Here is a 24,159-nt window from a genome sequence, read left to right on the forward strand (position 1 = left end):
CTAAACTCGTATCCATATGTCCTTTTCTATTTTACATTTATTTATGGCTCAACATCCGAGTTTCAAATTATTATTATTATTATTATTATTATTATTATTATTAACTTTTATTTTACTAGGGTGTTTCCCACAGTGGTGGTGTGGTGTATTGGATTCCATAAATAAATGGCCGGGTCGTCGCTACTTCTTCTTCTCAACCAATAACTTCATCAAGAAAAATCAAAAACAAAACAAAAACAAACAAAAAACTTGATAATCAAATAAACACAGAATAGAAGATCAGAAAATTACGTAACAAAGCGAGACTCAGCCAGCATGACCGAACCGGGAGTAGTACAATGCCCGTATTGTACTACTCCCTGGACCGAACTATCCACAAAACGTTGGACGGGGAAACCCCGACGAGATCGAGCACCACGGATACAAAAATACTGGATCTCAGTAAGGAGAAAGAGAGACGGGCACGCAGCAGACTCATGACAACAGAGTATTCGCTACCAGAAGACTCACATTGCAAGCGACAAAGACGTTTCAAAAAAACATTCCTCTCGCTTTCATTATTAGAAATTACAACTGTAAATTGTCACTAAATTTCACTGTTCTTGTTCTTGGTGTTATTTCTCTAACTTAGGTTTTCTATGTTAAATAGCACAATCTTGTTTCAGTGTCCTTTAGTACATCGACGAACTCTGATGAGTGTTGTGCGAAAACTTGTTTGAATCCTAATTAATTTTTTCTCTACACCATTTCTTCCTATTTTCATCGTTTTATTGCATGTTGTCTCCACCGTTTTTATCACATTGCATGAATAAAGTATACACAAATGTGTGTCCTGTAAAAAGGCCTTTTAGGCCTGTGGGGATTGCCCTATTCAAAATTTAAATAATAACAATAATAAAATTTTAACTGGTTTGAGGGAAAGAGACAAACGGGAAAAGTCTGAAGAAAAAATTGACTGTCACCACCAGGACTCGAACCAGGGACCCTCGCTTATAGCCAGCGATGCTCTAACCACTGAGAAAATTAATGTCGATTCAGCTTGTCTCGGGGCCTGGTCAGACTGCGGCAAATTTTGGTTGCCTGACGAAAATAGAAAAGCGTCCAGAATTAGAATCACGAATTCACGATCACACTACACATGTGGGGAGAATGAAAATTCAAACTTCATTTCGAGCGTCAGGTGGTAATCTCCACGAACGACGTCAAATTCCTTCACCTTGGGGATCACCAACACCTTCAGTGCAATCCTTGCAACAATCCTTATGAGTTTTGTTGTTGTCCGTCGCCAATTAGCTCCTCGATATCGAGATGGAAAAATAAGTGAATATCAGCGTCAATGGCGTACCAGCGTCAAACTCAGGACAACAACAAAACTCATAAGGATGGTTGCAAGTATTGCACTGAAGGTGTTGGCGATCCCCAAGGTGAAGGAATTTGACGTCGTTCGTGGAGATACCACTTGACGCTCGAAATGAAGTTTGAATTTTCATTCTCCCCACATGTGTAGTGTGATCGCGATTAGGGGGGCACATCACCCAAAAATTTCATATGGCATTCAATTGACCGTAACTTTGGTGTTTCTCAGTGGATTTGAGTGAAATTTTGACCACACACTCCTGCCACTATGCTGGCCCTCAGGACATGATTTACAAGTTCTTGCGCCTCACTGACAGGCTTTCCAGGCCGGAAAAACTCAAATTTCCGGCATAGTGCCACGGTGTGCGAGCCACCCAGGAGCCAAACAAATGCATTTACAATTTTTTCACATTTTCGTGCTCATTCTGTTCGTGCGCGGGACCCAAACCTAGAACAAGTCCAGAAGCAGCCATGGGTGATGGGGTAGGGCCCCTCAACGAGGCCCTGGAATCTGTCACAACGGAATGAGTGGGCGTTCTCTCACACACTCCCCCAGACCCAAGTCAATTTTTGAATTTTTTTAGGTTTAGCACGTGCTACGAGGTCGTACCTTTGATACAACATCCAGTGCTGGGACCTCCACAGCAAGCCATTTCCACAGCGCTGCACACCAAATCCAGGATACCCTCAGAAACCGGCAAAGACTACCACTCACGTTTCACTACTGCCTAGTACTGAATCCTACCTGACTTCTTGACACGACTCAAACTTTCCAAAGTCACTAAATCAGCGTCAACTACAATAATCAAGCCACATATCTGCAACGTCACGAGGGTGCTGGCAAAAGTCCTGCTGCACGGCGGCGGGCTTTGCCCGCCGCCGTGCAGCCCAATACGTGGCTTAAAAACCTGATTTTTTGGACTTGGAGCAAAATTCTGCACACTTTCACGTGTTTCCATGATACGACAAGTTGCGCACGGTCTGCTCACATTCAAATACAGTGCTGCCAACAAATGACAGCGTGCAACAAAAAAATCTTTCCTTGCAAGGGCACATTTTCGGCCATGAAGCGGGATTCACAGAAGCTTTTTTGCGATGCGACACGCGATGCGACGCGATCTGCGATGGATGCGTGCGATGCGAACTCGCGAAATGCGTGCGATGCGACACGCGATGCGACAGACGCGAAACCGGGAAAACCCCAAATCGCAGCCATGTCGCACCCCACGCAACTGCCGCAACTGGTCCATCGCAGGCCATCGCAGAAGTTGAGCTTGGCTCAACTTTTGCGATGCGATGCGATGCGACAAGCGATTTGGTGTACGATTTTGACCTTTTCTACAGCAAAGTTGTACAAAGGTGCAAGAGTTGCCTATAAATTTTTACAAGTTGTGTCAAACCGCGCGAATATCATGGTGACGTACCTAAATCAGCAAAACTTTGTCGCATCGCTGACTTCTTCTGTGAATGGTATTTCGCGAGTTCGCATCGCACGCATCCATCGCAGATCGCGTCGCATCGCGTGTAGCATCGCAAAAAAGCTTCTGTGAAGCCTCGACCAAAATAATATTATAGCAATAAAAAAAGTAAAAAGTAAATTATCGTATCCGTTCCCGAAGGGAACTCACGACGGCCGCTAACACCCGATAAACCCTAGCGGCAGATGCAGCGCCTAACGGTGGGGGTGAGTGGGTAAGTCTCACAACCACTGGCACAAGTGCCGAAAGCGACCCCATTAGCTGCATCCATGTACCCCTTGTGCCTGGCCACAAGTTCCCAGTTGACTGTGGGTAGCAGCACGGCTGGAAAAACCGCTCCCAGGCAGGACTTGAACCAGGTACCTCTCGTATCTCAATCATGGTCTTTGACCAACCCACTGTGCCTGCCTGGTTATAGCAATAAAAACTGCTTTATGGCAGTTTTTTAAAAAAGGTTATTGTGTTCTAGTCCATGGACCCCGTCTAAAAAGTAAGAAATTAACGAACTGTGATAGCCGAAAATTAAAATTTCACACAAAACCTCACAATAATCACAACAGTTGAAATGCTGCTTTCAACACTAAACTTGTACTGCACCAACAATTGGCAACATGCATGTCATGCATGCATAGGAAAGAGGATCACGTGGGGAAAAGGTTTTCTACATGTATCTTTTCATTCTGTGTGTGATTATTGTGAGGTTTTGTGTGAAATTTTAATTTTCGGCTATCACAGTTCGTTAATTTCTTACTTTTTAGACGGGGTCCATGGACTAGAACACAATAACCTTTTTTTTAGAAAACTGCCATCAAGCAGTTTTTATTGCTATAATTTCTTTTGTTTTTTCTGTCACCAATCAATGGAATGCCCTATCTCAATATGTAAATGATGGCCTTCATATCATATCAATACCGTATTATACGCATTGAGGTGCAAGCCTTTTCTTGCAGAAAATCGCACTAGGCTAGCATGTTCTTCTGCGGGGAAACATGTGAGTAGTGATGGACCGTGGTGATACTTTTTTTTATGCGGAGGTCATTCTGTGCATGTTGCTGTAGCAGAATTTCATGACTGTCATAATAAAATTATCTAGCCTGTCAGATATTTCAGATTTCCCCACCCTGGATCAGATTTATTTGAGAAATGTAACCAGGTGCGTGTCGCAGATGTTTTTGTTGATTCTGTGTTTATAATGGTTTATAATCATGGGTAATCATGGGTTATCGTGATAAGGTCATCCTGCATCATATTGCACTGAAATCGTAATCCTGTTGATGTCGATACAACTTTTGGAAGTAGTTCAATGACTTCAAACTGTTAGTCCACGATTTTCTAAAACAACACAGCAAAGGAGGAGCAATAAACATGTATTAAAATGTAAACAAATACATTGCAGAGTCCGACACCTCGTTCCAACAACTAAACTGATGAGGATAAAAGGGGCAAGGCTATGAGGTACTGAGAGATAAACAAGGCACTCCATAAATAATAAAATCTTACACATCTTTTGGTGAGTATGAATGATATCCAGTCGAACCTCTTTAGGACGAACACCAAGGGACCGATGGTATTTATTCTGTGAGTTTGTCTTAACCTATTTTATAACCAGTGAATACAATTATTTCTCCAATAGACATACGAATAGATTTCTTCTACAGCGAAAGATTCTAAGCCACACCAACTCATTGACTCGTCTCGTATGAAACAAATGAGTCACTAGAGAGGTTCTCCAAAACGAAAATGCGTACAAACTTTCGTTCTACGTCATGAAGTGCGAAACTTCGCACGAACTTTAGCAACTTTGGACGCGAAACTTGCAGGGAACACGAAATGAACTGTCGTAGGAAATTTCGTGAAATCGGGTCATGGCGTACGTGCACTTGGCCCGCGCAAACTACGAAAATGTGCAGAACGCAAAGTTCGTGCAAAAATTCGTACATACTTTCGCAAGGACTGTCGCGAAACTTCGTTCGAATTTTCTTTTTGCAGAACCTCTCTACTGAACGTTTCTTTAGGGCCTGGTCAGACTGCGGCAACTTTTGGTTGCCTGACGAAAAAAGAACAGCGTCCAGAATTTGAATCGCGATCACACTACACATGTGGGGAGAATGAAAATTCAAACTTCATTTCGAGCGTCAAGTGGTAATCTCCACGAACGACGTCAAATTCCTTCACCTTGGGATCGCCAACACCTTCAGTGCAATCCTTGCAACCATCCTTATGAGTTTTGTTGTTGTCCGTGGCCAATTAGCTCCTCGATATCGAGATGAAAAAATCAGTGATTATCAGCGTCAATGGCGTATCAGCGTCAAATCCTGTTTGGAGCGGAAAAGCGTGGCCCGTTCTTGCTTTTTTTTTGGAGCGTCAACTCTCGCTTTTGCCGCTCTGGCGGCATGTTACTATGGAGATTCGGATTATAATCCTAGGATTATTTCGATTTTGCCGCAGTCTGACCAGGCCCTTAGCAACATGACGGCAACTGAAACTGCAATAGAGAAAGTACGATACATGTACAGCACATTCTTGCAGGTACTACAAACAGATTGCAGATCGTAATTCTTGCTTTGGCGGCACGAAACTTTATTTGGGGCAGTGCAATCTCGGCGGTACTCACAAATAATAAATCAAACAGCCCAGACTTGAGTAAACAAATCCAATTACACAAGTACGAGATCTTCACGAGACGAGACTGCACCGATTGGCTTGTTTCGTATGAAGCAAACAAGTTTACTGAACCTCTAGCTCTCCACAATGGAGATTTTCCCTGACACCGTATGCGAATTTATTTTGCAAACTCGGTGAATGGGTCCCTGAACCTTTCCCTCCAGATTGGGAACTGCCAACGATAGTATGCCGATGACCAGTGCCTTATTTGTAACGTACGAATGTACAATGAATATGAGTATTTCGACAACACATCTAACATGAGCCTTACCGTCAAGAAGGTGAACTCGCGTTCTTCGCGCACTGTAGACAAGGGCAAAGAGATAAAAATGGATCTAAATCCGAATAAAATCAGCACACGTTTCCGTAAATGAAAGGGTGAGCATAAGCAAATGAATCGAAGGAAACAGGTCAACTCAGAGATCACCTGTCATCGAGTATTCCGTAAAAGAAGGCCTTGGCAGCGGAAAAGCTAAATTAGAAAAGAGATCCTGTCAGCTTTTCCTTTATTTATTGCATTCCGCCCAAAATCAGCACACTTCTCGTAAATGAAAGAGTCAACACAAGCAAATGAATCAAAGGGAACTGGTCAACTCACCTGTCATTGAGTAATATTCCGCGAAAGGAGGTCTCAGCAGCACCGAAACGAAATAAGCCAGGCCAGGAGACGAAATATCCGAAACAGCTCATACAAGAAGCAGTTCCAAAGAAGGAAGTTCCTCGCGCATGCACATCCGAACACAGACTGCACTGCAACACAATGTCTGCCGGCTGCAGCCGCGCCGTGCAAGTGCACAGCACGCGGCTACCACCCGTTGGTAGATCTAATACCGAGCACCTTACGTAGAGACTTACGTAGCCTATGTGAAATACCGAGCACCTTACGTAGAAACTTACGTAGCATAGCGATGTCGTTTTTCTTGCCATGTGAACACAATAATAGAAAAGCTGACAGGATCGCTTTTCTAAATTTAAAAAAATAAATTTCACGGTTCGCGTGAGACTCGGCTGGAAGCCGAGTTTTCCGCATCCGCCGTGGGAACGCCACCACCCTCTAGGATCAAAGGCGCAGATGCAGCGCCTGAACGGTGGGAGGCGAGTAGATCAGACCCACCACCAAGTGGTCAAAGACCGAAATCCCATTAGCTGCATCAAGAGTACATAACTCTATGTACTCTTGGCTGCATCCATGTTACCCTCGTGCCAGGCCACGAGTTCCCAATTAACTGTGGGTCGCAGCACGGCTGGAAAAAATCCTTCCGCTTCCAAGCAGGACTTGAACCTGGTACCCTCTGTTTCTCAATCATGGTCTTAGACCATCCCACTATGCCTGCCTGTCAAAATAATATGCTTGCGCATATTTCCGCATATTTTTGTGAGACAGTTCATTATTGCATATTGAGCGACAAAGGGAATATTGGAATGAAGCCAGCATAATTCGAATATTCTGAAGAAAATGAGGACAAAACATTCATAATTATAGCAATAAAAACTGCTTTATGGCAGTTTTCTAAAAAAAGTTATTGTGTTCTAGTCCATGGACCCCGTCTAAAAAGTAAGAAATTAACGAAATGTGATAGCCGAAAATTAAAATTTCACACAAAACCTCACAATAATCACACACAGGATGAAAAGTGAGAAGACCTTTTCCCCTCGTGGTCCTCTTTCCTATTCATGCATGTTGGCGCAGTACTCGTACAAGTCACCCGTGAAGTGTCTGACCAAGATGGACTCTTGGTCAGACTAAACAAGTGTTGAAAGCAGTATTTTTTTTTAACTAAGATCCTCAAGTGTTGTGATTATTGTGAGGTTTTGTGTGAAATTTTAATTTTCGGCTATCACATTTCGTTAATTTCTTACTTTTTAGACGGGGTCCATGGACACAATAACCTTTTTTAGAAAACTGCCATAAAGCAGTTTTTATTGCTATAATTTCTTTTGTTTTTTTAGCTAAGGATATTATCAAGACTAGACAAGAGTCCATAAACAAGAGTGTGCAACTGTGATCTCTTTTCTATGGGCCAGATGCGCGGCGCGCTGCCTTCATTACATCATTCAGCTGCAGTCCGCGCACTGCGGAAAATCAAACACTGCACTTTCCCTCTGGTTTGAAATGAACTTTCGTACGGAACTGGAGTTCACGGCCTTCACGCGCCAGAATTCAGAGATCGCGTAGATACTGGAACCAAGAGGCCATAAACAGTTTATGCACTCTTGATATTATTTATAATAATTGTGTCACCAATGGAATGCCTCTACATGTGCATCATTATCAAATTCAATACCGTATTTTACGCATTGATGTGCAAGCCTTTCCTTGCAGAAAATGGCACTACATTTATAGTCTTGCATATTCATGTTCTTCTGCAGGGGAATCATATGGGTAGTGGCGGTGATACTTTTTTTTATACTCGTACGCATGTCATTCTGTGGATGTTACTGTTGCAGAATTTCATGACTCTGTCTTAAAATTGTCTTGTCTTTCAGAAAATTCAGATGTCCACACCCTAAATCACATTTACTTGAGAATTGTAACCAGGTGCGTGCCGCTGATGTTTTTGTTGATTCTGTGTTTATAATTGTAGTCATGGGTTGTCGTGATAAGGTCATCAGGCATCATATTGTACTGAAATTGTAATCCTGTTGATGTCAATAAAACTTTTGGAAGCAGTTCAATGACTTCAAAGTGTTACAAGTCCACGATTGTCTAAAACAACACAGCAAAGTAGGAACAATAAACATTGTATTAAAATGTAAACAAAAATATTGTCGGACACCTCGTTCCAACAACTACACTGATCCTGAGGAAATAAGGGGCAAGGATATAATGGTTGGAGGTACTGAGAGATAAACAAGGCACTCCATAATAATAGAATGTTACACGACTTTGGGGGAGTATGAATGATATCCAGTCAAACCTCTTAAGGATAGCCATTGGCGGACTATGCTCGGCCAATCGTCAAATTATGCTTTTGATTATGCCACAATTATGCTGAATTATGCTCGGTCCCACTATGTATTCACGCTGTACATAGTGGATTGAGAAACCATGCACACACACATGGCCATGCCCTAAGCATAATTTTTGTCTAAACCGAAAGATTATACCGACCCTACACGTTGAAATCCATATATTATGCCGGAGGACAAAGCTGTATGATGCCCTAAGCATAATTTTTGTCTAAACCGAAAGATTATGCCGACCTTACACGTTGGAATCAGTATGCCGGAGCATAATTTTTTGACGAAATCCCAAGATTATGCCAACATTTTAATATTATGCCGGCATAATCCGCCAAGGGCTACTTTAGGACGAACATCAAGGGACCGATGGTATCTGTTCGGTGAGTTTGTCTTAACCCTATTTTATAACGAGTGAATACAATTATTTCTCCAATAGAGACACGAATAGATTTCTTCAACAGCGAAAGATTCTAAGCCAGACCAAACCATTGACTCGTCTTGTATGAAACAAATGAGTCACTGAACCTTTCTGTAGCAACATGACGGCAACTGAAACAGCAGAGAAAATACGATACATGTACAGCACATTCTTGCAGGTACTACAAACAGATTGCGGATTGTAATTCTTGCTCTGCCGGCACGCAACATTATTTGGGGCAGTGCAATCTCGGCGCTACTCACAAATCAAACAGCCCAGACTCGAGTAAACAAATCCAATCGTACGAGATTTTCACGAGACGAGGCTGCACCCATTGGCTTGTTTCGTATGAAGCAAACAAGTCACTGAATGCATGAACCTATTCTTCAGACATGGCACGTGCTTGTTGCCAGGCCACAGCCAATGAGCGGCCAGAATAAGCGGGCAAGATCAGTCGATCTTGCCCGCTTATTCTGTACGCGATACGGTACAACTGCTGTTCTTGCCCGCATATCCGGGCAAGAACAGCAGTCATACAGCACCGCGCGCCGCACATGCGTACTTACCATTTTTTCGAAGTCCTTGCCTTGGTCAACATCTCCGACGAGCTCTTCAAAATTTGTCTCGCTTCTCCAAAATAATTACTCACTACTGTCTTGAACGTCTTGAACGTCTGGAGGGAGGCCAGAAACGCCATCCGACCTTGCAGCTGGGCATGTTGCTCGGCGAAACGCACGTAAGGGAAGCAGACCTCAACAAGTGTAGCTTCTCAGCACTAGCATTCGAACCTTACTCTGACAATCATCAATCTTACTCGGAGAACGGGTTTATTCAACCAATCATATTACTGGTACTACTAACGTTACTACTGCCTTCAGTCGGCTTCACTGTACTTGAATACTTTCATCTCAAAAGTGGAAAGTCCTGACCAAACAAATAGCTGTTTATGATGGACATTGCACACAATGTGACAAGGGTGACATTGCGGCATTTTGCCAAGGCTTTTTTTCTCTTTGAACATCTCCATATATGTGGGCCTTGTCTGAACCGCAATCCTACACAGTTGCATCGGGCATGACGCTCTGATCAGGCCCTCGGTCATGTGAGTGATCTTGCCCGCGGTCGCGACGCAAGATCACTCACAGACCTCGGGCCTGATCAGAGCGTCATGCCCTCGCAACTGTGTAGGGTTATGTATATAATGGAGATTTTCGCTGATATGCGAATTTATTATGCATACTCGGCCAATGCGTCCTTGAACCTTTCCCTCCAGATTGGGAACTGCCAACGATGCTATGCCACTGCAAAATTCAGATTCTACCCTATGATCGGAGCACGGAATGCCGAAAGCAATCATGACCAGTGCTTGTAACGTACCAATGTACAATGAACATGAGTATTTCTGACAGGATCGCTTTTCTGTGTCGCTTTTCTGTGTTTACATGAAGCGTTTCAACCCGGGTTGAGTTCGACCCGGGTCAGATTTCAACCCGCCATGTGCACAAAATAAATGGCGCGTTTACAATCGTCATGACGCATTGCGCTTGACCCGGTTTGAAATTTCGCCCTGGGTTGATTTCAACCCTCCCCTCAGATTGCGACGACCAGGAGGCTTTGTAGTAGTGGCTGCAAATGACCGATATCCGTCACTTGCAGCTCCAGGGAGCAACTCCATGGCTCCTACCATCGTGCGGCCGGCTGGCCGCATGCGTGTGCATTGCAGACTTTTTGTTGTTGCCTTTTCGGATGTGCATGCACGAGGAACTTCCTTCTTTGGAACTGCTTCTTGCGCATGAGCTGTTTCGGATATTTCGTCTCCTGGCCTGGCTTATTTCGTTTCGGCGCTGCTGAGACCTCCTTTCGCGGAATATTACTCAATGACAGGTGAGTTGACCAGTTCCCTTTGATTCATTTGCTTGTGTTGACTCTTTCAAGTAAGGCACTGGTCAGTGGCATACTATCGTTGGCAGTTCCCAATCTGGAGGGAAAGGTTCAAGGACTCATTGACCGAGTATGCAAAATAAATTCGCATATCAGGGAAAATCTCCATTATGGAGAGGTTCAGTGACTTGTTTGCTTCATACGAAACAACCCAATGGGTGCAGTCTCGTCTCGTGAAAATCTCGTACTTGTATGATTGGATTTGTTTACTCGAGTCTGGGCTGTTTGATTTGTGAGTACCGCCGAGATTGCACTGCCCCAAATAAAGTTGCGTGCCGCCAAAGCAAAAATTACGATCTGCAATCTGTTTGTAGTACCTGCAAGAATGTGCTGTACATGTATCGTACTTTCTCTGTTGCTGTTTCAGTTGCCGTCATGTTGCTAAAGGTTCAGTGACTCATTTGTTTCATACGAGACGAGTCGGTGTGGCTTAGAATCTTTATTATTATTATTATTAACTTTTATTTTACTAGGGTGTTTCCCACAGACCTAAGGTCTTCTTACGGGAGCCCCTAGGAAGGTTATGCATGAGCGAAGAAATTCGCTATAGAAAAAAATCTATTCGTATGTCTATTGGAGAAATGTATTCACTGGTTATAAAATAGGTTAAGACTAACTCACAGAATAAATACCATCGGTCCCTTGGTGTTCGTCCTAAAGAGGTTCAACTGGATATCATTCATACTCATGGCAAAAGATGGGTAACATTTTATTATTATGGAGTGCATTGTTTATCTCTCAGTATCTCCAGAGTACCCTGTAAGAAGGCCTTAGGCCTGCGGGGATTGCCCTATCGAAAATTTGACAATTTGATGATGATGACCTCCGACCTCCAATGGCCTTGCCCCTTTTATCTTCAGGATCAGTGTAGTTGTTGGAACGAGGTGCCGGACTCAGCAATGTATTTGTTTACATTTTAATACATGTTTATTGTTCCTCCTTTGCTGTGTTGTTTTAGAAAATCGTGGACTAACGGTTTGAAGTCATTGAACTACTTCCAAAAGTTGTATCGACATCAACAGGATTACGATTTCAGTGCAATATGATGCAGGATGACCTTATCATGATAACCCATGATTATAAACAATTATAAACACAGAATCAACAAACACATCTGCGACACGCACCTGGCTATATTTCTCAAGTAAATCTGATCGAGGGTGGGGAAATCTGAAATATCTGAAAGGCAAGACAATTTTATGACAGTCAAGAAATTCTGCAACAGCAACATGCACAGAATGACCTAGTACCTGCGTATAAAAAAAGTATCACCACCACGAACCACATGTTTCCCCAGCAGAAGAACATGCATTATGCTAGTGCCATTTTCTGCAAGAAAAGGCTTGCACATCAATGCGTATAATTCGGTATTGACCCCTTGATAGGCGACAAGCCTCTGGGTCATCCTAATAAAGATATTATTATTATTTGTAAGAAAAGGGTTTGCTCCCCACACCGGAGCTCGCGCTATTCCGCCGACTTTACTTGACACTTGACTGACTCACGACTGCCATCCAGAGCACACGAGAAGTCCATCGAACCTTCGGACTCGGCAAACCTGCAAGAAAGCACCACTCCCTGCTCAATACACAGTGTTTCGGGGAATTCACCCCTCATCAGTTGAGCTTGAGTAGGCTGAGGAAGATTGTGCCTGAAGAGCACCACTTATATAGTGCTCTCCAGGCACAAACATCACCAGGGATACAAACTTACAGAGACGCTCCGTTTTCAGCGCGACAAACACCTCGTGAGCACCAGATAGCAGCGTGAGTCAGAGTCGCTCCTGGACGGTGAGACAGACGTCGAGGACCCTCGGTCATTCGCAACGCTGTCACCTCCAAACCAACTAGTCGCAAGCCCGCGCTGGGCACAACAGTACGATCGCAACCACTACTTCGTATTATTATTATTATTATTATTATTAAGAAAAGGGTTTTCTCCCCACACCGGAGCTCGCGCTATTCCGCCGACGTTACTTGACACTTGACTGACTCACGACTGCCATCCAGAGCACACGAGAAGTCCATCGAACCTTCGACTCGGCAAACCTGCAAGAAAGCACCACTCCCTGCTCAATACACAGTGTTTCGGGGAATTCACCCCTCATCAGTTGAGCTTGAGTAGGCTGAGGAAGATTGTGCCTGAAGAGCACCACTTATATAGTGCTCTCCAGGCACAACCATCACCGGGGATACAAACTTACAGAGACGCTCATTATTATTATTATTATTATTATTATGAAGGCCATCATTTACATAATAATAATAAGATCTACATGAACGATCCATCATCCAGATCAATAAATACATCGAGGGCCACCAAGACCACATTGCCATTGCTCTCCTAAAACAGTACCATCATGAAAAAGCAAAATACTCTGTCTCCAGTGATGCTGCGAAATATTTGGCAAAGATTGGTATGGAGGAGTCAGCCACAAAGGAGCAAATACGCCAGGGATACCAGCGGCATCGGGAGGAGAAAATCAGAAAGAAGCCTCTGCATGGCCAATTTTGGCTTATGCTGCAGGTGGCTGAGCTGGATCGAGGGCTCTCCTTTGCGTGGTTGCGGTCTTCCGCTTTGCGTCCGGCGACAGAGAGTATTGTCATGGCCATACAGGACCAGGCTATCCCAACACGGAACTTACAAGAGATATTTAATCGAGGAACAGGTGTGTCAACGAAAACGAGTTGCAGGATGTGTGGCAGGGACAAGGAAACGGTTTTCCACCTTATTGGAGCGTGTACAGCTTGTGCGGGGAGTCACTATATCAATCGCCACAACAGGTTAGCAAAATATCTCCACTGGACATTGTGCAGGAAGTATGGTGCATCGGACATTTCGAATAAGTACACAAGTCACCAACTCACCAACGTCGTGTACAGTGCTGAAACGGATGTCTCAATCTACTGGGAAGTGCCAATTCCAACAGCAGCGCCCGTTGGAGCAAACAGACCCGACATTATTATCAAGGGCAAAGATGAAGCGTTCCTTGTGGACGTAAGTGTCCCTCTGGATAGGAACATCCGCCGAAAATCTGTGGAAAAGATACAGAAATATCAAGGCCTGAAGCGTGAGGTGGAGCAGATGTGGCAGGTGCGGGCCAAGATCGTGCCAGTAATTGTGGGGGCATTAGGTGGATTAACCCCCTCGACTGCTGACTTTGTGAGGGAACTGGATGCCGGAGCCAGTGTATCGATCTTGCAAAAGGAGGCGCTCCTTGGCACAGTTGACATCATCAGGTCAATAACTCAGATGAAATAATAATTACACTCTAATAAGTTACATTGGTTTGCAAATGTTGAAGCACCTATTTGCAGAAAATAATTATGATCGTAATATTAATCACTTGCCAATAACAAAGACAACAATAATACCATCAGCCCCCATTCACCGGTTTTGACGGTGCTTCACTGATGTTGAATGAGAAGAATTATATTGCTGCCTTCAGTGCTATTGTGTCGCTGAAGGGCTCGATTTCAGATTTGATGACGGTTACTTTTCAACGGATTTTGTTTGCTGATTTAGCTCTCTTGCTATTACTGTACCTGCTTGTGTTAAGTCTCATTCTCGCAGATTAGTTGTATAATAGATTGTACATGCATCATTGTAGATTTGCTGTTCACATTATTTCTCTCTTTTTTCTTTCTTTTTTCTCAGTCTTCCTTATTATATTTTCTTCACATACAACAGCAGTACTCCCCATGGTCTTAAATGACCCGGGATGCTGCATAATACACACACAAAACCAATAAAGCCACCCCCATAATAATAATAATAATAATATCTTTATTAGGATGACCCAGAGGCTTGTCGCCTATCAAGGGGTTCACCGCTTTGAAGGATGTACATGTACATGTACATGTACATGTATGAGCTAAAGTGAAAGTAGTGAAAAGTTATGCAGCGTGAATGCGTTGGGGAGCACACAGGGGGGGGGGGGGGGGGGGGGGAGGGTGGTGTGGTTATGTACATGGCGTAGGCATACCGCCCCCCGGAGAGCGAAGCACTATGTTTGCAAGTGAGTTTGCGAAGCTCATTCTTGAAAACAATAATGGATGGTTCTGCAGTTCTGCCACCAACGCATATGGCCGATTGGTTTGCAGGCCTGCCTGCGAATCATGAGGTCCCGAGTTCAAGACCCGCGCTGGTAGCAGGGAGCGTGTAAAAAGACTTTTTACGCGTGTTGAACTGCGCCGACACCCACGGTCAACTGGGTACTCACAGCTCGGAGTGAGAATAACAAGGATGCAGTTTACAGGGTTATGGGCCGTTACACGCCCGATTGGTTGAGAGACTAACCTCCTCTCCCCTGACTCACTTGTGAGGTCTGCATTCGCCACTAAGGTTAACAGGCATAGTGGTGGCCTGCGGATGCGAAGGCTAGTTTGTGTGTTTCTGAACATTCAAGCGATGCCGACGCGGATCCCGCGAATATTATTATTATATTCTGCAGTTAGTCTTGGTGGGAGGCAGTTCCATAAGAGGCATATTATAGGGCATTCCATTGATTGGTGACAGAAAAAACAAAAGAAATTATAGCAATAAAAACTGCTTTATGGCAGCTTTCTAAAAAAAGTTATTGTGTTCTAGTCCTGGGTCCGGCATAGGCTATTGAAAATTTATAAAATTGCTTCCAAACTGGCTTGGACTCCGTTTAAAAAGTAAGAAATTAACGAAATGTGATTGCCGAAAATTAAAATTTCACACAAAACCTCACAATAATCACACACAGGATGAAAAGCTAGAAGACCTTTTCCCTTCGTGATCCTCTTTCCCATGCATGCATGCATGTTGGTGCAGTACAAGTACAAGACTTAGTACAGTGTCAGACTAAACAAGTGTTGAAAGCAGTATTTGATTGTCAAGTGTTGTGATTATTGTGAGGTTTTGTGTGAAATTTTAATTTTCGGCAATCACATTTCGTTAATTTCTTACTTTTTAAACGGAGTCCAAGCCAGTTTGGAAGCAATTTTATAAATTTTCAATAGCCTATGCTGGACCCAGGACTATTTGTAGAACACAATAACTTTTTTTAGAAAGCTGCCATAAAGCAGTTTTTATTGCTATAATCTGTGATCTGTTGCCGCCAATATCCTTTTGGCTCCATTATCCTAACCGCCAGTTTCGACTGGAATCCTGGCTGTGGCGGGACAGTGTCTATAGACCTAAGGCCGCAACCACACTACGTAAAAATCACAGTACAAATTTTCATGCATATCTCAGTGCAAGTCGGTACGCAACCACACTACACTTTTCGGTCTGCATAGATGACGTTTTCATGTGACCAGCACGTGACGTTGTCGTACCAAAGCGTGTGCCATGCGCTGGAAAAGACCGGGAAATTCAAAAACAATGCTGGTGCTGAATCTGCTGATGCTATGTACGATGACTCGGTACAAAATTTAAGTTGTACACAGGAGAAGGAGCGCGAAAACGACGAAAACGACAAACGTGGCTTTCTACAGGGGTGCGCCAGTTGCTGAAAACCTACAAAGCGCATTTTGCATTTCGCACGCGTCGGCTTAGGCCGCAACCACACTACGTAAAAATCACAGTACAAATTTTCATGCATATCTCAGTGCAAGTCAGTACGCAACCACACTACACTTTTCGGTCTGCATAGATGACGTTTTCACGCGACCAGCACGTGACGTTGTCGTACCAAAGCGTGTGCCATGCGCTGGAAAAGACCGGGAAATTCAAAAACAATGCTGGTGCTGATGCTATGTACGATGACCCGGTACAAAAGCAAAGTTGTACACAGGAGAAGGAGCGCGAAAACGACGAAAACGACAAACGTGGCTTTCTACAGGGGTGCGCCAGTTGCTGAAAACCTACAAAGCGCATTTTGCATTTCGCCCGCGTCGGCATGACGATTTCTACTGTAATGCCGTTTGTACGTGATTTTGTACCTAGTGTGGTTGCAGCCTTAGGCTGCGACCACACTAGGTACAAAATCACGTACAAACGGCATTACAGTAGAAATCGTCATGCCGACGCGTGCGAAATGCAAAATGCGCTTTGTAGGTTTTCAGCAACTGGCGCACCCCTGTAGAAAGCCACGTTTGTCGTTTTCGTCGTTTCCCGCTCCTTCTCCTGCGTACAACTTTGCTTTTGTACCGGGTCATCGTACATAGCATCAGCACCAGCATTGTTTTTGATTTTCCCGGTCTTTTCCAGCGCATTTCACACCCTTTGGTACGACAACGTCACGTGCTGGTCGCGTGAAAACGTCATCTATGCAGACCGAAAAGTGTAGTGTGGTTGCGTACCGACTTGTACTGAGATATGCATGACAATTATTTTGTACTGTGATTTTTACGTAGTGTGGTTGCGGCCTTATTCGATAAACGTCACAATCACGTGAACCGGGGTCCCGGTAACCAGGGAGTGGCAAGAGACCTGCACTTACCTGCACAGAGGACTCGGCGTGGGAAAATAGGAGTAGAAAAATACAAAAATACTGGTATTTTACTACTCCCTTGTACGAACTGGGCCTTTCTTGCCACTCGTTTCACGTACGCGTGCCCCAGCTTACGATAAATCCCTGGAGGCGAGTCCAAAGATCACGTTATCGAATAAGGTCTATAGTCGACAACGTTATAAAGACGTGTGTTGACCAGTCTGTCTTTACCTTGGCGATCGTGTTGTAACGGAGCGTCTCAATCTCTGGAATCGTGCCGGCGAGAAGGAGTAGAACAAGCTATGGGTTTCGACAGTTCAGTAAGTTTTATAATCAATTGTACTGTTTTGATGTACTGTTGTGAGGCGTTTTGTTGTTGTTGTTGTTGTTGTTGTTCTTTTATTTGAATTCGCAATACCAAACGGGCAATAAGCCCAATTCCATTGAAGCGAATAAAATAATGCTAAGAATAAGGCATTTTGTATGGTCCGTATTTAAAGTTGTCGGCCATTTCTGTCGAGGCACAACTCTGTAGGAAGCTAGGCATACGGGCTTGAAGATTCATGGGTGTATGGTGTTCTGTATGTACTAGTACTTCATGAAAGCAAACAGTAGCCGACTTTCACAAAGCAGCGCGAACATTGAAATTGGATTTCATTGCTAAATGTGTGCTTCGGCTGGAAGGCACATGTACTGAACATGAAATTAGGGCGATAGTTAATTAGCAACCAAATTCTTCATGTTGATGCATCCTGGCAAATAGACATGTCAACGGTAGCATAAAAAGGAATACCGTAAAGTACCGTTGATCCGCCGCCTCTCTAATTCCCGCCCCCTGTCGATTTTCTCCTTGTGAAGCGACTTCGGTGTATACAACGAAATACGATGTTGAACCGAATCAAAATCAAAATGTGCACAATCCAGCACATTGAGTCTGATCCTCTACGTTGTTGTACATCGTACTGCACTTGACAGCCTTGATCTAATTCCCGCCCACCTGCCGAAAACCCAGCTGGGAAGCGACATGGCGTGGGGGCGGATCAACGGTACTTTACGGTATTAATATAGTATTAGATATCCTTAGCTAAAAAAACGCTAACGTAAACGCAAACCTTTCCGTACTTCGGATCGTTCAAGCTGACTTTTCCCTTAGCACAAAGTACGTTATAGTTGAGACGAAGTAGTCGTGGCAACCATGGCGATATGAATTTTCGTGGAAACAGGTGCGGGAAATTCAAAATTTTGAACCAGGGATTAGTATGCTGTCGTTCCGAAAGAATACCTTGGCGAGGTCTTTTACTCTGGAATAGCAAAAGCACGGCGAAAATGAGTTTTCGCTGTTCCCAGGTCCTTGGAAACCCTTTCCTAAACGCAGCACCGAAGACTGTAAGGGTTCTCCAGCTCCAGCACGTCTGGGAGAGGCCGATGAATTTCTTCCTCAGGAGTGCCGTGGAACTGGCCCTTTGTTTCCCAGATGGGATAGAGGGAGAAAGGCACGAAGCAGAGAACGCAGACATTGTCAACTGAAAGGCAAAACTCGCCAAAAATAAATGTCACAAGAGGAAGCAATCTCTCGACTCTCATCTCGATCTGCACGACGCTTTTTATCTCCCGCCAGTTACAAAACAATGCGAGTTTTTGCATTTTTTGCAGAATTTCAATAACGAACGTCGGCCCGTTATTTTGAGCTCTGTAACGTTTTTCCGTTATCCGATAACGTCTTTTGTCACGGCTGGGAGTGAGTACCGTAAAAGTTAGCGTTATCGTACTTTTGCTAAGGATGTCTAATGTAGTGTGTTGCCCTTTGAGCCTTGGCCTGTAGTTATGGATGTAGCATTCTTTTCACATGTCGTATCTATTTCCCCTCAGTCTAGTATCCTTCTCTCTGATCACCATATTCTAATGGTCTTTGGGGGAGTTGAAAACAATGACCGCCATGGCTGTTGACACGCTCGTAACGTTAAATTTTACATGTATGCAATGCAGTCCTGTTGCATTTGGAATCTGCCTGCGTCAAGTTACACCCTAGTACCCTACACCCTATAGCTATGCTGTAGCTGTACTAAATCTTGTAAAACGTATAGGATTAAGGTGCGCAAATTACATTTTCCTGCAAAGTTAACTGCTATGCTTATGGCACTGGCACTGGCATCTCCAGCAGATTATCAGCAATTATTTATTTTACATGTACAGTACTATGCAGTCAGTATTCTAAGACTCCTCTTGATTTGACTTTCCGTTGACCTCAATTGTTTAGCTCATAATACCCCCCTCCCCCACCCCGGGATGTTATGGCAACTGCAGTACATGTACATATTTAGGCAAAACTACCGAGGAGTATGTGTTGAATCTTTGCCAATGGTGCTGATTGAGCTCAATGAATTCTTTTACCCTGCATACCTCGCATGAAAATCTATGGACTACAAGAGAGTGCCTGGTACATGGCGGCAGGGCCTATCGAGTAGTCATCATGATCATATTCTAAGTCCGACACTTCGATAGAAGACCTCTATTGTTTTCACCCTGAACGACACTCTGTTGAGTTTTTTCCTGAATGACGACGCTGTACTGTGTTGCTACCTTTGCTCTCATTCTTTCTCTGTGCAGTTGCGTTTGGCCATCATGGCCATCATGTGCCTTGCACTTGCAACGCCATCTCAGGGCTGCTGTGATATTCGCCAGGGTGTAATGGATCGCCCCAGTAAGTACATGTACTGCCAACACTACATAGCCAGGTTTGTGTTTCTTACAGTCACACCTCGCTTATCCGCACACATCCGTTTTCCACAAAAAGTATCCGGATAAGCGAACACACATACTGTATGTAATGACTGTATACATTACATCAAGAGTCCATAACCCAAGAGTATGCAACTGTGATCTCTTTTCTATGGGCCAACCGCGCGGCGCGCTGCCTTCATTACATCATTCAGCTGCAGTCCGCGCACTGCGGAAAATCAAACACCGCACTTTCCCTCTACTGAGGCTCTAGTTTGAAATGAACTTTCGTACGGAACTGGAGTTCACGCGTCAGAATTCAGAGATTGTGTAGGTACTGGAACGAATCGAGCAAAAACGGATGGGCTCGTGCGAGAAATTGAGAGTTTGAATGCATGCTTTCAGAGCGTGATGGAGGCAAGTTACGTAATGAAGGCAGCGCGCCACGCATGCACTCATAATCACAGTTGCATACTCTTGGGTTATGCACTCTTGATTACATACATTGTACATATGTAGGCTGTAAATCGGTAAAAACACGATTTTCTTCAGGATGGCGCGGGACCCAAGCGAGATCTGAGAGTACATGTACTCTTGCTACTACAGTCAATTTCAAAACTATAAACGCGTAGGGTTTTTGAAATATTTCAAATTTGGCTGGAACCTTTTGAGAATAGTTTTCGGAATATTGCTCAGGACCGCTCCACAATTACTCTCATATAGTTTCTAAACGATTGGATAACAGACGCCCAATTTGGAAAAATGTATGCACAAAGTGATCACACCTTTTATTTATTTTTATTTGAAAAGGTCATTGGGCCATTCATTTCTTTCATGGGCAAAACTTCACTTGAAAGCAAGCATAGATCTACAGCCTGTAACATTCTGAATAGACTTTTGTACCAGGGAGTGGTAACCATAGTTCTGAAATGGACTCTAGTACCAAGAGTCATGTACTCTTGGTAGTACCCATGCTAATGTGTAGTCCACACCACTCCATCCACCTCTTCTCTATTGTCAAAGCTCTCTATTCTTCTTGTATCACCAGTAAAATTATGCGTTCCTTTTTTTAAATAGCTAGCAGAGTAGCTGTACATGCAAATGACGCTACCGGTATATTTTTTCTGTTTTTTTAGACGAATGAAAAACCGTAAAATGTTTGGCACCTATATAAAAAAATGAAATCAGGGGATGGCCCACGTCTGGCACCAGGGAGCCGGAGTAGTACAATACCTTGTAGGTATTGTACTACTCCCAATTGTACTACTCCCTGCCTGGCACTATGTCGGCATATATTACTGAAGTACTTGATTTCTGCGATTTTCTGTTTTCTGCCAGGGCTGTGTCCTGGCTTCAATGTCAACTTTGGCTCCGTTGCGGACAGCCGCAAGACAGCGGGATTGGCTTGGTCAGTGGATTACGGCGTGAAGCCAACATGCAAGTCAGGCCACGCCGCAATGGGTAATGTTTCATGTTTGGCCGACGGATCCTGGTCTTTCCCGTCCGGTATGGATCAAGCGCAGTTCGTCTCGTCCGCTTGTTCCGTCCGAGGTAAGTATCTAGGCTGGGTGTACCAACAGTATAGTGTCCAAGACGTGGTGATTGACATCCAGTCTTGATCACAGGGTTGGTAGTGTAATGTGCACTGTATGATGTAGTTTCACTGTGACCCTATGTATCCTTGTCTGCTCTCTCGCTCTCTCTCTTTCTCTTTCTCTCTTTCTCTCCCTTTCTCTCGCGCGTTGACATATCCTGATGTGCTTTATTCCTGTCCATTTCTACCGTTTCCCACAGTACTCTGCCCTGGTTTCAAGATCAGTCATGGCTCTGTACCAGACTCCCGCAAGCCAGATGCTATGCCCTCTTCTACCATATACGCTGTGAGGCCAACGTGCGATTCAGGTTATGATGTGAGCCACAAAGCTACTTGTTCAGGCGATGGATCTTGGTCTTACCCGGCTGGGATGGACAAACCTACGTTTATGTCCACCGCTTGCTCCGCCGCCGCCAGAGGCAAGTACCTGGATTGGGGTTCAAAGGTCAACCTTTATACAGGAGCTACACACTCTGTCTCTCTATGTCTCTCTCTCTCTCTCTGATTCTCTCTCTCTCTCTCGAACGGTTTCGGCGACCCTCACCTTCCCGTGGTGAATCCGTCAGGAGACTAGGCCTCGGTCTAGACCTGCCAAGCGATAGTGCGGGTTCGAATCATAGGTTATGTCTTAAAAAAGGATTTTTTTAAAGAATTTATAACATCCCTATGCTTTTTTTTGTCTAGGTCATCAAGGCAAAACAGCATAGCGTATAGTAGGGCCCTGAGCTTCCAAGCTCTCTCGTTAGGATGACCCAAAGGCTGACCTATCAGGATGACCCAAAGGCTGACTGACCGCCTATCGTGAAATTGCCCCCAGGTGCGCTTCAAAATACTCTTGGCAACAGTTACAAAATAGCAATGAGAGGAGCGCTGAAATCATGATATCGGGGCAGCAATAGTTACCTGGGTGTGGGAGAAAGAATGGTGACAGGTGAGAGCAACACAAGAAGGTCAGGCTAATACCACCACGTCACGTCAGCACTCAGTCAGTGACAGGGTTTTTTGAGGGACAACGGCTACGCACTGTAATTCTCTGCATATGAATAATGAAGTGCTCCAGTGTTCTACCTGGCAACAAACATGTTTAAATACAGTCCTACTTGTAGTCAGATGCATAATATAATTATACCGGTACACTGGACTTTTTTACTAACAGAACCACACACCCAACTCACAAGGGCAATGAACAAGGGAGATGAAAAGAGAAGAGAATGTATCATGGTAGAGACAAACGACAGTACCGGTATACCCTTCTCCAGCTTGTGTGGTGCAGGTCTACATGGTGCATGGCAGGGACTGGGAACAGCACAATACGTACTCCTGGTGCTTCAGGCCAAGCTTACAAGGACAAGGTGCAAGACACATCTCGTACGAACTGTACTGCTGTGTGTGTGCAACAGAATTCAAACTGCACTGGGCCATGGGAGTGATTTACCGCGTTTTCAATTTTTTTTTTTTTTTTTTAACAGGCGGTAATTTTTATTAACTCTCAAAATAGAAATGAAAAACGTAAAATGTTTGGCACCTATGAATGATCAGGGGATGGCCCACGCCTGGTAAAAAAACAATGAGGAGTTAAATACAAAGAAAACGAACTGAAAATACAAAAGTAAATGAAACACCATTACCAAAGAAACTGTACTGTATCATGTACACCGTTTATGGCACCAGGGCACATTCAGCAGCTACCAGCACAGCCGAACCAGACAGATGTCGAGGCGGGTTCCGACGGTGACCACGTAGACTGGCAACCATTGCGCGTTTTCAATCGTCTTGTTGCATGCTCCTCTTCCTCACCTTCGTACTTCCCGCCCTCACAATACCTTCGTTGACACCAGGGTGTAGTAAAATAACAACTACTCCTTGCTTGATGCTGCACTCTTTGCAGATTATCGCGCGCAACCCGTGCAATGCGACGAGCGGTGCGTCGTACCAGTACATGTAGTTGGCCTGCTGAAAGACCTGCATGCAAGCACTGGATTGCATCAGAGCACGAGCTGGAGCCGCAGTGCTTGTGTACGGCATGCGTACATAGCTACACGAATACTTGCCGCCTGGCCATGCGGTCAGCGTCTGGGCAGTGGACACCCGAACCGTACCAATTTCGTACCTCCAACTAACAATTACGCAGTGAGAGCAACTGGTCAAAATTCAGCACAATCACAAGGATATAAGAGCTACTGACCCACGGTAGACTCCATACTCCATTCCCAGCACTGGCTGGAAAACACTAAAGTTTTGCTTCCTCACCACTAATCCCGTTCATTGCTTCCAGCACTTCAAACCGCCGTAGTCTACTTCAGTTGGTTGTGATCCCCTATTGCGAGTATTCGTCCATAGTACCACAGCACAAGAGACTTCGGTATTCAAAGTCCAAGGTGAGTAAGTTAGTTAGTTCGAATGGCGCAAGATTCCGTTGCACTCCTGTACCACTGTAGTCGTCTGAGATCTATTTCTTTCTTCGTGTCCCCGTTGTCTGCGATTGGAACAGTTTGCAACTTTCGACAACCATGTTCCGACCACTGTTGGCCTTGGCTGGCCTGTTGCTCTTGATCGGCCTGAGTTATGCTGGAGGTAAGACTTGGTGACAATGTCCGTGTGAGCTTGGCATGACTTTAGGCAA

The 24,159-nt window shown here is 44.4% G+C and overlaps 2 protein-coding genes across 2 annotated transcripts in view; both read left to right on the plus strand.

Moving 5' to 3' along the window:
- The first annotated feature begins 17,473 nt into the window (after window positions 1-17,473).
- Window positions 17,474-22,243, plus strand: LOC135821663 (uncharacterized). The gene is made up of 5 exons (XM_065334662.1): window positions 17,474-17,544; window positions 19,832-19,925; window positions 21,281-21,493; window positions 21,737-21,955; window positions 22,221-22,243. The coding sequence occupies exons 1-5, from the start codon at window positions 17,527-17,529 to the stop codon at window positions 22,241-22,243; spliced, it is 567 nt and encodes a 188-aa protein (XP_065190734.1). The 5' UTR covers window positions 17,474-17,526.
- A 1,484-nt stretch (window positions 22,244-23,727) lies between these two features.
- Window positions 23,728-24,159, plus strand: part of LOC135821130 (uncharacterized) — an 11,462-nt gene continuing 11,030 nt past the window's right edge. The window contains exons 1-2 of the mRNA XM_065334197.1: window positions 23,728-23,914; window positions 24,028-24,110. Of these exons, the coding sequence (XP_065190269.1) occupies window positions 24,047-24,110 (64 nt within the window). The 5' untranslated portion in view covers window positions 23,728-23,914; window positions 24,028-24,046. The remainder of the gene's footprint in view (window positions 23,915-24,027; window positions 24,111-24,159) is intronic.

This window comes from Sycon ciliatum, chromosome 7 (assembly GCF_964019385.1).
Source record: "Sycon ciliatum chromosome 7, ocSycCili1.1, whole genome shotgun sequence".
Classification (NCBI taxonomy): domain Eukaryota; kingdom Metazoa; phylum Porifera; class Calcarea; order Leucosolenida; family Sycettidae; genus Sycon; species Sycon ciliatum.

Bases quoted from the DNA above. Each gene is read 5' to 3' on its own strand.
- LOC135821663 (XM_065334662.1), top strand. The intron at 19,926-21,280 runs GTAAGTACATGT...GTTTTCTGCCAG, and splicing joins GGGTGTAATGGATCGCCCCA to GGCTGTGTCCTGGCTTCAAT. The intron at 21,956-22,220 runs GCAAGTACCTGG...TTTTTTGTCTAG, and splicing joins TTGCTCCGCCGCCGCCAGAG to GTCATCAAGGCAAAACAGCA.